General features: G+C 37.8%; 1 protein-coding gene across 13 annotated transcripts in view; it reads right to left on the bottom strand.

Annotated features, from left to right (window-relative positions):
• rapgef2b (Rap guanine nucleotide exchange factor 2b) overlaps positions 1–13,637 on the bottom strand; it is a 101,211-nt gene that overhangs the window by 52,322 nt on the left and 35,252 nt on the right. For 9 of the 13 annotated variants that reach the window (XM_028009793.1, XM_028009794.1, XM_028009800.1 and 6 more), the window contains exon 4: positions 7,993–8,076. In XM_028009793.1, coding sequence (XP_027865594.1) covers positions 7,993–8,076 — 84 coding nt within the window. Of the gene's footprint in view, positions 1–990; positions 1,435–7,992; positions 8,077–13,637 lie in introns of those variants that run through there. The other 4 variants (XM_028009802.1, XM_028009803.1, XM_028009804.1 and 1 more) reach the window with 4 other exon arrangements.

Below are 13,637 nucleotides of genomic sequence, written 5' to 3'. Positions count from 1 at the left end.
TGAATAAAATAATCACTAGTTGGAGCCCTAGTTTCAGATCCCTGTCTCGTTTAGTTGCATGCTAATTTGTCAATGAATGCATCAAAACTAGGAAGTTGGGCATCATCAGAAGTAGTGAAGCTCATACATAAACTGTGAATTTCTACAAAATCAGAATCTAACAATGCAAACATCATTTCACCTCCAGCTTTTATATCAAATAAAGTGTGAGGTGTTTTATTCCAAAGATTAAAGCTCTAATTCTATATACTAGCCAGTTTACCTTTATTATCAAGAGTAAAATGACTAAAGCATGGAAAACGATCAGCTGCTACTGTTCAGTCATCTCTGACAGACATCTCCTCTGCCTTGGTGGCCCTTTAGCATTCCAACCAACCTGAGCATCTGAAATGTCACAGGGATCACTAACCCTGAAGCCTGGATCCTGGATCTGATCTGGGTGGATAAGATCTCTTCACTTTGCTTAGGTATTAAACTCACTAAAAAGGAAATGCTGGATTTTAACACTGCAACACTTAAAGCTGAATAAACGTTAGATTCCCTGGTTTTACAACACTTTTGAAGAGTATAGAGAAGAGACTGGAGGAGAGGAGTGACTAGTCATGATTCATAATTTGATGAAAACCACATTCGGGTATGAAGCGCTCTGGAGCATCTGTATCAACTGCAGCTGACCGTTCGCCCATCTGGCAAAGATGAACAGAATGCTTTGGAGGATCATCATGGCTGGATCACACACAGCCTAAACCTTTACTCTGTCAGACCCAAAATAGAAGTCATCACTGAGGCCAAGAATGTCCGAATGACTCGTGACTTTAACTTCCCAAAATACAAGTGTACTTATACTGACAAGAAAGGGAAGAAGTGTGTTTAAAACAACTAAAAGAACAATTCATTTGGAACATATCCAACACATTTACCCCTGCAGCATGAGCATTATGTCTTGTTTTGGTTATAAAGTTGCCAAAAGTCGCATGCCACCCTACAAACCTGAGAAATACACACCCATTCCTGGCTGACATATTCCAAATAACTTCAAAGGCGTGCTTCACATTCCAGACGTGACTGCTTTACAGCTACCAGCTCCCGGTGCGGAGACGACCCCCACTTTAAGCTCACAACCCTGAACTCCAGAGAGCCGATGGAAGATGTAGTGAGAGCTATAATCATGTCTTTAGGTTGAATCAGACTGAAGAAGCTGCAGCTGCTGCCGAAGTGTGAGCACTCACCCTGTCACTCTAAAAGTGCTCGCAGAGTGACACGGCCACCTGGGAAGACAACAGGATCACACCTTAAAATATCTCCTCCTGATAGTCCGGAAAGAGTCCCAAAAATCCGTCCCAAGCTCCAGGACTAATGTGTGACTGCAGCATATCATTCTGCACACACCCGCTGCTGCTGTCGGAGATCTGCGTTTTGTGAAATGGGAGTGTGTGGCTCTGAAAGTGTGTGTGTGAATCAGCTCCTGTCTAAAAGCTCTGCCCCCTTTCTCATCTGCCCTTCCTCTCTCCCAGCGTAATGTTTAGAGTAGACGACAGACAGCATTCCAGCGTACGACTCACTTCCTGCTACAGTCACAACGCATGAGAGACAGGGAGGGAGGACAGTTTGTTCTCAGCGTGTATTTATGTTGTAGTTAGGTGTAGACTGCCTGTCCTCCCATTACAGTAAAAATCCTTCACTTTATGAAGTCTTTTAGTTTTAACTCAATGAAAATCTATTTTAAGGAAGTTTTTTTTTTAATAATTATTTTAATTGGACAGTTTATACTTTAATTAAGTTGACTGCCATTAGCAGAATGCTTTAAGATGATGTGATATCTTTGCTGAGTCATGTTGAAATTTAAATATGTAAAACATGTTAGAGAAGATTCCTGAAACTTTAAAAGAATTTCCTCTTATGTGTCTGGATTCCAGTAAAAGGATTGATTTTAGTCTGTTTTCAAAAAGTGACTATAATTTACTGTAAACAATAATAAAAACTTAATAGATCATAGTCAGGGCTGCACAGTGGCGCAGTTGGTAGCACTGTTGCCTTGCAGCAAGAAGGTCCTGGGTTCGATTCCCGGCCGGGGTCTTTCTGCATGGAGTTTGCATGTTCTCCCTGTGCATGCGTGGGTTCTCTCCGGGTACTCCGGCTTCCTCCCATAGTCCAAAAACATGACTGTCAGGTCAATTGGTTTCTCTAAATTCTCCCTAGGTGTGAGTGTGTGTGTGCATGGTTGTTTGTCCTGTATGTCTTTGTGTTGCCCTGCGACAGACTGGCGACCTGTCCAGGGTGTACCCCGCCTCTCGCCCGGAACGTAGCTGGAGATGGGCACCAGCAACCCTCCCGACCCCATTAGGGACAAGGGTGAACAGAAAATGGATGGATGGATGGATAGATCATAGTCTTTAAAAATCTGTAACTTCACTCAGGTGATCTCCATTCCACTCAATCTGAGGCCAATTGCACAAATTGGCTGGACCGCTGCTAAATTAGGTCAGTCACTTTAAAGGGGATGAATATTTATGCAATCAGTCGTCTTATATTAAGTATTTTTATTAAATTAATAGTACTATTATTAAGTTAATAATACTATCATCAGTTTTCACTTTGACATGAAAGTCTTTTTTATTGGGTTCTTGTCAAAAAGCAAATTTTTACTGATCATGACTGATTTGTAAAAACAATAAATGGGTAAAGCACCAAATCAAAGGTGAACAATGTTATTGGCACTGTTTCATATTCAGAGTTAGGAGATGAAATTTAACCTTTAACATGACAACTCTGTCTTGATTAACAAACGTTAAAACACCTATCTTAAGTCAGGATGGATGACATGTCGACATCAATATACCAGTAGCGGTTTGATAAGCAAAACTGGGCTGATATTAACAACCAATCTTGATTTTCATTTTGTTGCAGGCTGTGCTTCAGTAAAGCGGGTTGGTCAGCCATGTGATGTTTGTTTGGTCATGTGACAGTCACAGTCATGTAATGCAGGATGGTGGGGGTTTTAACTAAAGCAGAGAAGTAAAGTTAAAGCTGTTAATGTCAATATTGATATATATTATCATACAGTTAAATATTGGAATCCAACATAATATCAATATCGGCCCAATTTTTTATATCGGTACTTTCCTAATCTAAAAGCTAACTTATCACATGATTTTGAGGAGCAAAAATATTGGACCCATGAGTGCCTAAGAGCTTCACCAGGACACAAGACAGTTTATGGTTGCATAATCAGCATGTTTGTTAATAATTAAAATCTAGTTGCATTGTAGCCTACTGTTCTGTAATCGTATTGGATCATGAAGTGGCTAAAGATTCTCATCCCTATCAACAGGTCTTTGTGGGGAAAATAACTTCTGACAAGTTATTTTTGTCAGAATTTCCACCATTTACTTGACATCTACCAATAAAAAGCCACTAAATGTGGACTAATTTCTCCATTACCAGCTCTGGTGAAAAGTCTCATTTTTCCCCATTCATTGATCACATCAAAACTACATATCCCACTGTTTTTAGTCAACAAAGAACTTACCAAGAACATGTGCTTCAATGAACTCTGATAAAAACACAAATATGGCCAAGGTTACTGAGATTTTTAAGCAATGGGAATAAATGTAATTTCTTTACTAATTCCAACATTTTAAACATGCTCAAATAACAAATAATAAAAAAATAAAGTTTTCTTTTTTCTCTCCCAACTGCTGCTGTGCACTTCCAGACAGCTAGATGTTTCCTTTGCTTGGAATTAAAAAAAATAAAATAAAAAATCAGCAGTTTGAAAACAACTTGGGCCACAAAAACCCACAAATAGTCATACAACAGAAACTTAAGATGGAATGGCTTTTTTCAATCTGAGCTGTACTGACCTGTTTCGCGACACACAAGACACAAATTAACGCATCAGCCTGATTTTCCTCCACTAACCAGGTACTGATTCATAAAGAAATGCACATCAATATAAGAACACGTTTGAGTCAGATGGTTGAAGGTTCTGAAGCAGTCTGCTCATAATGAACTGACACAAAGGGAAAGAAGTTAAACCGTTAACAGGGTTAATAAAGTTCATAATAGAGGGGAAGTTATCATGTTCATATAAAGAGGAAATGTTCTAACATTTAGAACAATTCCTCTTATGTTACTCAGTCCATCATAGAAAACTACAATCTTCACAATTAGCTTTTCTAAATTTAGCAGTACGCCCGATCTGTAAGGTTTACAAAGCAAACTGGGTTGCCTACAACAACAAGTCTGAGTTGTTGTAGGCAACCCCATATGAAAGGATGGCGGAAAATCTGTAGAATAAGAGTTGAGGAACACCGAGAAGGGATTCAGAGGCAATCATGATCCAAAATCAGTTACTCCAAATCCATAATTAAACTACCGTAAATATGGCTTTGATTGATTGCTGGTATAAAACTGACACACTATACTTACAACTCAAGTGTTATATAATTAATCCTAAGTTAAATAATTTCTAAGATGTTATAGTGTTAATTGGATGTTTTGTCAGAAAAGCTGCAAAACCCGAGAACACCAATCTGTACTCAGCAAGTAGTCCACTTACACTGCTGGCTTTTGTATAGAAACTATATTGTCAAAGTATTTGCGTAACTTCTTTTCGAAACATGAACTTTAGTGAGATTCCATTTCTAATCCATGGGGTTAAACATGTCATCCAAGCTTCAATCCATGTGGGAAAGATCCACAAGTTTAGGTATTTTTGATCATTACTGTAGAATTGTTGGGCAAGAAGCCCTGATTTGCAGTCTCTGCTCAAATTCATGCAATCAGTATTGTGTGGGCTTGAAATGGGGAGTTAGGTCAGTTCAGAACCAAACTTGCTCACTTTAATCTTTATAGACCTTTCTTTGTACAAGGTCAGGTTTTAACAGGAATCCCAAAATGTTCATATAAATTTGGGGGCATCAAATAATCAGTAATGTCTTAGTAAGCTGAACCCTTACAAAGTCAACAATGGTCTTTCAAATGGTCAGTTGGAATAATCTGCACAATCAAGCTATATTGTCTAGGTTTAGCTAAGACATTCATGCATTTATGTTTCTCTTAATCATGAGTAAACATTGGCGTGTACGTATCTATAATCTTTATCCAAGCAGAAGAATCTTTGTCACAATAATAAATGCATATTTGTGTACAAATGTGTAATAAATGAAGACTTAATTCAGGTCTAATTTGAGATTTTCTTTTAATCATCACAAGTCAATCCAAATCTAAAGGTCAAATATCCCGGTTCCATGTAAAATAAGATTTCGGACTAAGCGAGTAAGGAGTTGTTTAAGAAATAATGAGATTTTCTGCAAAAATATTTTAATCTAATTTGAAGAAAATCAACACATGCCTATAAAACGCAAACTAACCACTGCTATGGAAAATGGTTTCACAGTGTCATTTCACTGTTATGACTGTCAAGATAGAAAAGTAAAGATTTTTATTGACTCTTTAATAATCTGTCATTAAAGCAGCTCCATAATGATTTATTAAGCTGCAATATAAAGACATGATGCCTCTCGATCAAGCTTACCAGACCATGTTCCTGCACTTGCTTTAAAGCCATCACCCACTCCTAAACACTAATTCATAAGAGTTGTATTTTATTTCACACATGGGTGAAATCACGCACAAAGAGCTCCAACTTCTTCACTTAACGGCTGAGTCATTCATCTTCCCCCAGATCCGATCTCACTACAGCTACCAGAGAGGAGAGCAGAGGCACTGAGAGAAGGATGGAGCCGTATCAGGTTTTCAACCTGACTGTCAGTCTAGATACGGAGAGCCATTTCTGGGCAAGGTCCGCCTGAAACCCAATTCCAGCGCATCTTTAAAAGCTTCAGGAAGTCCCGCCGGACTTCATTCAGTTCCTCGTGTCACAACCAATTTCCCCTCTGAGCCATTCTGCCCTCAACAGTCTTTATAGACTAGATGAAGGAGGATGCATTTTCTTCCTGGTGCCAATTCAAAAATGCATCTAATGAGGAGAAGTCATTTTAAATAAGAGGAAGCCTGACAAATTTGAGTAGGTAACGGTTTAGGAAATTGTTTACAAGGCAGTTAAAAGTAACTGAGGTCATACACCCCTAATGATACTCTTAGACACAACATGGGGTGGCCTCCACATATTCACTGATTAGGACTTTTCCTGCAGTTCCCCAGTATAAAAACCAAGCTGTTCCTGTTATTAAATGGTTTCTCTGTCAAGCTGAGAGGGTGCTCTGTCATTTAGAGCTGAGGAAGATTTTTTGACTCTGGCATCCTTGAAGGCTGTGAATCACAAGATGACCAACAGCTAACTAGTGGAATATGAAAATAAACCAAGGCTTGGTAAGATTTTCTGTCAAAGTATCAACATTTCTCATGAAGGATGGGTCAGCCATAACTTCAGAATTTGTAGCACATTACTGGTTATGAAAACAGGTTCAGTTATTAAAGCCAAAGAACAAGAATACAAGTCAAAACACCACTGTTTTTGGAGGCAGAAATTCTACACATTTTGATAGTAGTAACAAAGAAATTGTCGCATTGTTTGAACCAAACAGCCATTTTCATGGCCAAATGGACACCATCCTGATTCACATATTTACAACAGCTATATAGCTTTAGGGGATCACCAGGCAGGTTCCCATATTGAATATTGAAAGAAAATTGAAGAAGAATATTGAAACCAACAAAAACATGACTCTAACATGGATGTGCAGCAGCTAAATGGCAACACAGTATCCAGGAAAAGTGGGTGGATTTGTGAAAATCAACATTACGCACCAAAAATAGAGGCCTCTGTACGAAACAAGTTTTGCATGTTGTGAAACGAGTATTGTGTAGAATCTTGGCATCTCGGAGTGTTGTCTAATGTCGGCTGACGTTTGCAGTTCATGTTATTAAAACAATCAACAGCTTCTCTTTCCAAACTTTCCTCCAACATGGTTTTCCCATAATATTCAGATTCAACACCAACATGATGTTTTTCCTCAGGGTCAGAGCCAAATTAATGAGTCTAACTGCAACACCTGATCAGCTTCTGCCATCAGCCACATCAGCCTCTGTTTAGTCAATGTGGATAATAATGTGGATTTTTACAACCACTTTTGCAATAATATGCCCACATCCCTACTCTAATAATAAAACTCCAAAGTTGATCATTAAGCAGTTAATGCATAATATTTACAATTTCAACCAAATGTAGAAACTTGAGAGCCATGATCACATCAGTTAACACATAAGCTCATTATTCAGAAGTGGCTAAGCTATTTCACAACCAACACTTAGTAAAAGCTTTAGGGACTGAAGTCAGACGTTTGGCTTTAACTAACCTGCAAATTATTATCTGGCATCCAGATCACAATTTCACCTTTGTGAAACTGAGGTTTGTTTCAGACCAGATCAGCATCTCTGATTAAATTCAGCCATTTTAAATTCCTCCCATGTTCATAAGAACCCAAAGAATGACCCGTTAAGACCCCCGCTACAGAGCCAGGAGGGTTCTGCTCCAATGGCTAAAGCGTCAGCCACAAGCTCAGAGTGGCCGTAGGTGTGTTATGCAAGCCTGAAGGATAAAAAGATCATTGTTTCCAAACCGCCCACAGATAGAGTTCCACATTTTACAGCTTTTATTGTGAAATCCCAGCTCTTTAACATTTGGGTTTTGGGTTCAGTGGTGCTGATCAGTGCAGAGTTCAGGGAGACATTTCAAATCCTGTGGATTTAGCTCTGTAAATTCCTCATAATTCTGTGTGGTGAAAAAATTATTGAGTTTAAACACCTAATTTTGTAAAGTAAAAAACAAAAATGAGTCATGACTGGATTCTACAGAAGATATGAATAAGTTATAATGAACAAGATATAGTGGACTAGAATATCCAGATTTTAAGTTTTCTCTTTCTACTATGCAAGTATGAACACTAAACGGTAGAAACACCACTGTTGTGATGTTTCAAGAAGATCAAACTGTCCAATAGCACTGAGACCGGTTGGTGATCTTACCTGCTTCTTGGAAGAAACATGGACTCCTTGATGAAAACCGAGCCTGACAACAGGATGTACCAGCAGCTTCCCACATCATCTGGGCTGAAAATCACAAGCAAAGACTCAAATTACTACAAAGAATAAGAAACAACATTCCTGTAGTTTTATACACAGGTATGGTGTAACAGTAATAAACAGGCGTGAAAAGCTTTCATTGTTAGTCTGATAATTAGCAACACTTCACAACAGTTACTTTGCGAGACATTTAGTCCCTGTTATCACTCAAATCAAGCCATATTAACTCTCCACACCTCAAAGTTCCTTAATAGCATCTCTTTGTGCCATGCATTTGATAGCTTTGGCTATCAAAGTAAATGCATCTAGAAATATTAAGATTTTTTTAATTGTTATGTTTTAAATTTACTCCCAGTATAACTCATTGATGTTTGTGGTTGTTATGTAAAATAACCTCCAAACACAAGCATCAATTTAATAGGCACTTTCATAAACTAATTTTTATATTTTACATCAACATTCTCATATACACATTCATTAGTTTTATTATTAATAGCGTCATACAGCATAAATAACATAATAAAGGTAGAAAAGAGCTTCTTAAACATGAATATTAAACAACTGCAGCCCCTTTTTTGATTGTGCAATATAGTTTCTCCTGGATTCAACATTCATAGATTTTGCTTTAAAATTCCAGTTTGTAGTAATTTGTGGAAGAACAATGACTAAAAAGGAAGCAGAAAACAAAGAGAAGGCTTCCTTGGAGACACACAGACGGAGTAGCACTATGAATGAACAAACCAACCACAGCATGACCCTGCTGAGGGATGCAGATAGAGAATCTGGGCGCTACAGACATAAACTCACACTGTCCCTAACATGATGAAACAGGCATTCTAATCCTTACAAGAGGACAAACAAACAAATCCAGAGAATAAGTCCTACCCATATGCAAGGAACTTGCCTCCTGTTGAATCTTTTTGAATATTTGTTTTAAGTCACCAAGTTATGCAGCCTCAAACCATGTTAGTTTTTAAAAAATTTTATTTTAAAGCACAATTAGCTGGTCTGAGAGATGCTACGATGGAAGAGGTGATGGACGGGGTTTTAGGGTTCAGATAATATCTGACAACTCTTTAGTTTTTTTTATCTTCATGAGCAACACCAACCTTTTATTTTCAAAAATGTTCATACAGAACAAAAACATTGCTACACGTTTTTCTTGTGGCAATATGGAATAGTAAAAGCTGAAAAACTCAATCTGACTTTGCTAGAGTAACTTTAAATAAGTTCTGAGTGTCAGGTTAGAAATTAATAGATCAATTTAGAAATCAGTAGATCAATTCCATCATCCATAAGTAATTCCACAAAAATAGAGTAATAGTCTCACCACCTTTTACCTTTGGCACCATTTACAGGATTTTAACAAGTCGGTTGTTTATTGTAGCGGAACTGCAGATAACCCACGAGGATGAGTTATGCTTTTAACTTGTCTTTTCTCCCTTAAAGGAGCAATATTATGCGTTTTCCAGCCACAGAGTACCATTTCATAGCACAATAAAGTAACTATTGTATCTTCTGTTATAAAAATGCTGTATATATATCAAATATGACAAAAGAAATTTAACTTTGTAATTTAATGCCTTGAAATTGGGCCTTTACATATTACTACTGGAAAAAGCCAGTTTTTCCCCGAACGGACAGCAGCATTTTTTTAAAACGGAGCTCCATTGTGGCCACTGTCAATATATGTGCTGTTAGGCATCTGAATCAGAAATTCAGAGAAGGAAACATTAGTATGATGCATAATTCTGAGTTTTTAACCGGTAATGTGAGGTGAACCCAGAAGCTAAACATAGAAATTACAGACCTGTTCCAAACTGACGATTCCAGTTATCTTCAGGGATTGCTTTCTAACCGTACAGCCAGACAGAGATTTAAAAAGGAGTGACAAAAGCAAATGAGGTGGATTAGCATAGTCTGTCAACAACATGTTACTGTGGAAGGTCATCTCTGCTGCCCAGATATTTAGCTATTAGCATGTCATGACAGTCATGAGACCTACAAAAAGTCCGATTTACGGGCTAAATTGGACTTTTGTGACACTGGTTTGTGGTTACAGAAAAGTAAAGGATGGGTGAACCTATTATACACCTGCTCCTACACAAGAGCATACATTTACACCCAACACCTCTGTGCTGCTGACTTGTTCTTTTTTTAATCAACTCTTCCTCCTCCTCTCCACACTTTCTCCTGACAGAGTGTAAAATTTCTCATTTATTTCAAAAGGAACCATGCTCCACTTTCCACTGTCTCTTCCTGCTCTCCCACATAGTCGCTCCATACTTTCATGATCCCTCTCTGCATTGAATGAGCACAAACAAAACCTTCAATTATTAATCAGCAAGCACAAAACGAAGGAAGCGCCTAACAGGAGGAGGAGAGCGCACCACAACAAAAAAGACGCAGAAAGAAGAATAGGATGCTCTGGGACGCTTTGACTGATCTGGGTCATCCGTACAGGAAGCAATAGTCAAACGCTCACACTGTAAAAGCCCACAGGGAGGCCTGGAACAACAGGGAGTCTGCTTGTCTGTGAGCCATGGAGGTGGAGAGGTGAAACCTTGAAGACAGAAACCTTCCACTATGTAGAGTTTCGGAAAATGAGCTTTGACTCATGAAACATGAAGCAACAATTAAGCTCCCTTTATGATAATCAATGATTAGTACAATCCAAGTTCAGAAGTTCATAACACTGTACTCCTCAGACTTCAGCATGATAACCACTTCCCTTCTGGCAGGGCTCAACTGGATTTTTCTGGTTTGAGATCCAACTCCAACATCAGCATTAAAAAAAATGGGTCTTCTTTAAAAGATTTAGCTAATTCAAACATTTTTTATCTTTGTTATATGGATACTTAAAAGGTTATTCCAAATCATGAGCTTTTTATCTGTTAGAAGTTACTCATAAGAAATATGTTCAAAACTGTCCAATATTCTACATTCTAAGAAGAGTTTTTTTAGTATTAATTCACATTATTATCAAAGTAGACATGAAGTCAAAAGTAGATTTATACTTCCACAAGTTCATACAAAGTCTTTGAAGATGTCTGTCTTACATAGACTCCTGATCTAATCAACTCCAAACTGATTTACAGATTAAATTCTTAATTTATATAAAGTTTGCTCTTTATTAGAATGGAAAGGATAAAATTAGACTAAAATGAATATGACTATAAATACATAAAAATCTAAGAAATTAAAATTAAAATTTAATATTTATTCAATCTTTGCAGGAACCTGACAGGATATAAACAAACATGAAACATTTCCATCTAGAATATAAAAAAATCATGGAGAATTTCTGTTTTCATATGGGTTTAAAATCAATAATTAATCTTAATACAAATGATGTTTAATAAAATTATTTAAATAAAATCAGCTGTTGGATTTTAAGTATTCTAACATGACAATTATGATTTCCTTATATGTGAAGCAGTTCATACTACAATGAATTCCCCAACGGCCAAACAAAGATGTAAGAAATGTCCACGAAAAACAACACAAGGTTACACAGAATGAGGAGTTGCGACACAATGGTGGTTTCTCTCAGCTGAAAATAAAACGGCAGCGGTAACCATTAAGATGTTATTAAAATTCTAAATTTTCTGAGGAATGCCAGAGGTGGAACTAAGAACTTTTGTGTGGCCATGGTTTCTTGGAGGTTTTGTTGATCTGTGTGCCAAATAATCAGATATTGTTTTAAGAATAAAAAAAGAAATCTTGAGCTCATTTTTGACACAGTCACACAAGCGGAGACTGATATGTCTTCTGGAGATAATTGAGATGTCAATGGAAATGTCTGGAACGGAGTTAAGTATGAAGATCATTATGGAAGAATCCACATGTTTTAAATGTTGCACACTTCTTGAAACCTTGACAGTGGTTTCTCAGTCTTTGTGTTGTTATCATGTGGGTGATAACTCCCCCATGCTGCATTTTTGTCCTCGTCCTTTTCCTGCAGTAATGGCACTGAAGCGACAGTGGTGAACTGGGCTCTCGTTCAGAACCATCAAAGCGTGTGCATAGAGGAAAAAAGTCCAAAGATCATGTGCATGTCATTACCTGAATTAGGATTGTGTCTCAACCAATAAAACTCAATGTTTTGACACATGTTGGTCAAATGCAGTTACTGATAGCTGTTTAACTACATGCCTATAGACAGACACAACCTCTACCATCATGCAGCATGCCAGAGCTGCCTTTGCTTTGCAGCCTATGCCTTTGATTAAGGGCCCAGTGCAAAACACCTCAGGATGTACAAGAACCTGTGAGATCCTTTCTAAAGGTTTCCTCTGAAAAGAGACCCACCTCTCAACTGGTCATTTCAAACCACAGAAAAACTGAATTCCCTGTCTTTATTATTTATGGTTTCATTCATATTTTACCTTTCAGTGCTACTAGCAATGATATATAGGATTAATAACTAATAAAAGAAATTTGTTACCACATACAAATTTTCAATATATATATTTTTTATTTGTACTTTCTGCTGCATAAATGTAAACAGCTTAAATTTGATCAGGGCAACACATGAGTCAAATATTCGTAGTTATAGGCATTTCTAGAAGACAGAAAAATGTTCCCACCATTGAAAACATTGACGTCTCCGCGTGAAGATGGTTGAGCACAATAATTTTACGACCGTAAACCCTGTGAGGTTCTGCTTTTTATGGGATGTCATGTTTTCAGAAGATATTAAATGAGATTGCTCATATCTGTGCATATATATAGTGTCAGCACTCCAGGGAGCTCCTCAGGCAGTAAATATGAGAACTGTTTTTAGAACTACTGTCTTCATCTTCCCATCATTACTCCAGGACCGCCGACAGTCACAGACAGTCAATGATCTTAGAAGTGAGCGCTTCATTGACTAACTTCTGGAAAATTTCTCTGTAGGAGAGAAAAACTTAAGAGTCCAGGTTTAGCCTAACATAAAAATCGGATGGTTGAAGGAGAAATCCTCGTCTAACTGACAACAAACTCCTAAAGCATTTCTTTTTTGTCAAACTGCTTCAGCCATATGATTACCTTAACAGCCCTCCTCCCTCATTGGCTTTTACAGCCCTCATTCCACAGCATATTGCTGCTACTGTTCTAAATAGATAAAGACATGATAACGGGCAGTTAAAGGTTTGTTTGATCCAGAGGAAAGGTCCGATTGAGTTCCCACACATGACAAAACTCAATCTGAACCTCTGCTGTTTATTACCCTTGCTTTTATCAGGGAGCGCGCTGCACGATTTTTATAGGTTAATAAATGCAAACAGACATGCAATAGAACAGCTGTGCCAAAGTCATTGGAAAGAAAATGGCTACAGGCTTAGAAACATGTAATGAGGAAGAGAGAAATAACCTGCCGTGCTTCTGAGAAGGTTTTTAGTTCACAGATCTAACAGAGTGGAGCTGCTACATCACTGTTTCTATGAGAAGTCAGCTACAAGGCACACAGACTGCCTGGTTATAATCCTCAACTACTTTCTGAATATTTCACACATTAGGAAAGCTTTACTGACCTCAGAGAACCAGGTTTCTATCTGATTAAATGAAAATAATATGCTTGGAAACCTGAAGAACATGCATCTCCT

This window comes from Xiphophorus couchianus, chromosome 23, assembly GCF_001444195.1.
Source record: "Xiphophorus couchianus chromosome 23, X_couchianus-1.0, whole genome shotgun sequence".
Lineage (NCBI taxonomy): Eukaryota > Metazoa > Chordata > Actinopteri > Cyprinodontiformes > Poeciliidae > Xiphophorus > Xiphophorus couchianus.
Note: the sequence above shows the minus strand (reverse complement) of the source record. Positions and strands in the feature narration are given on the sequence as shown.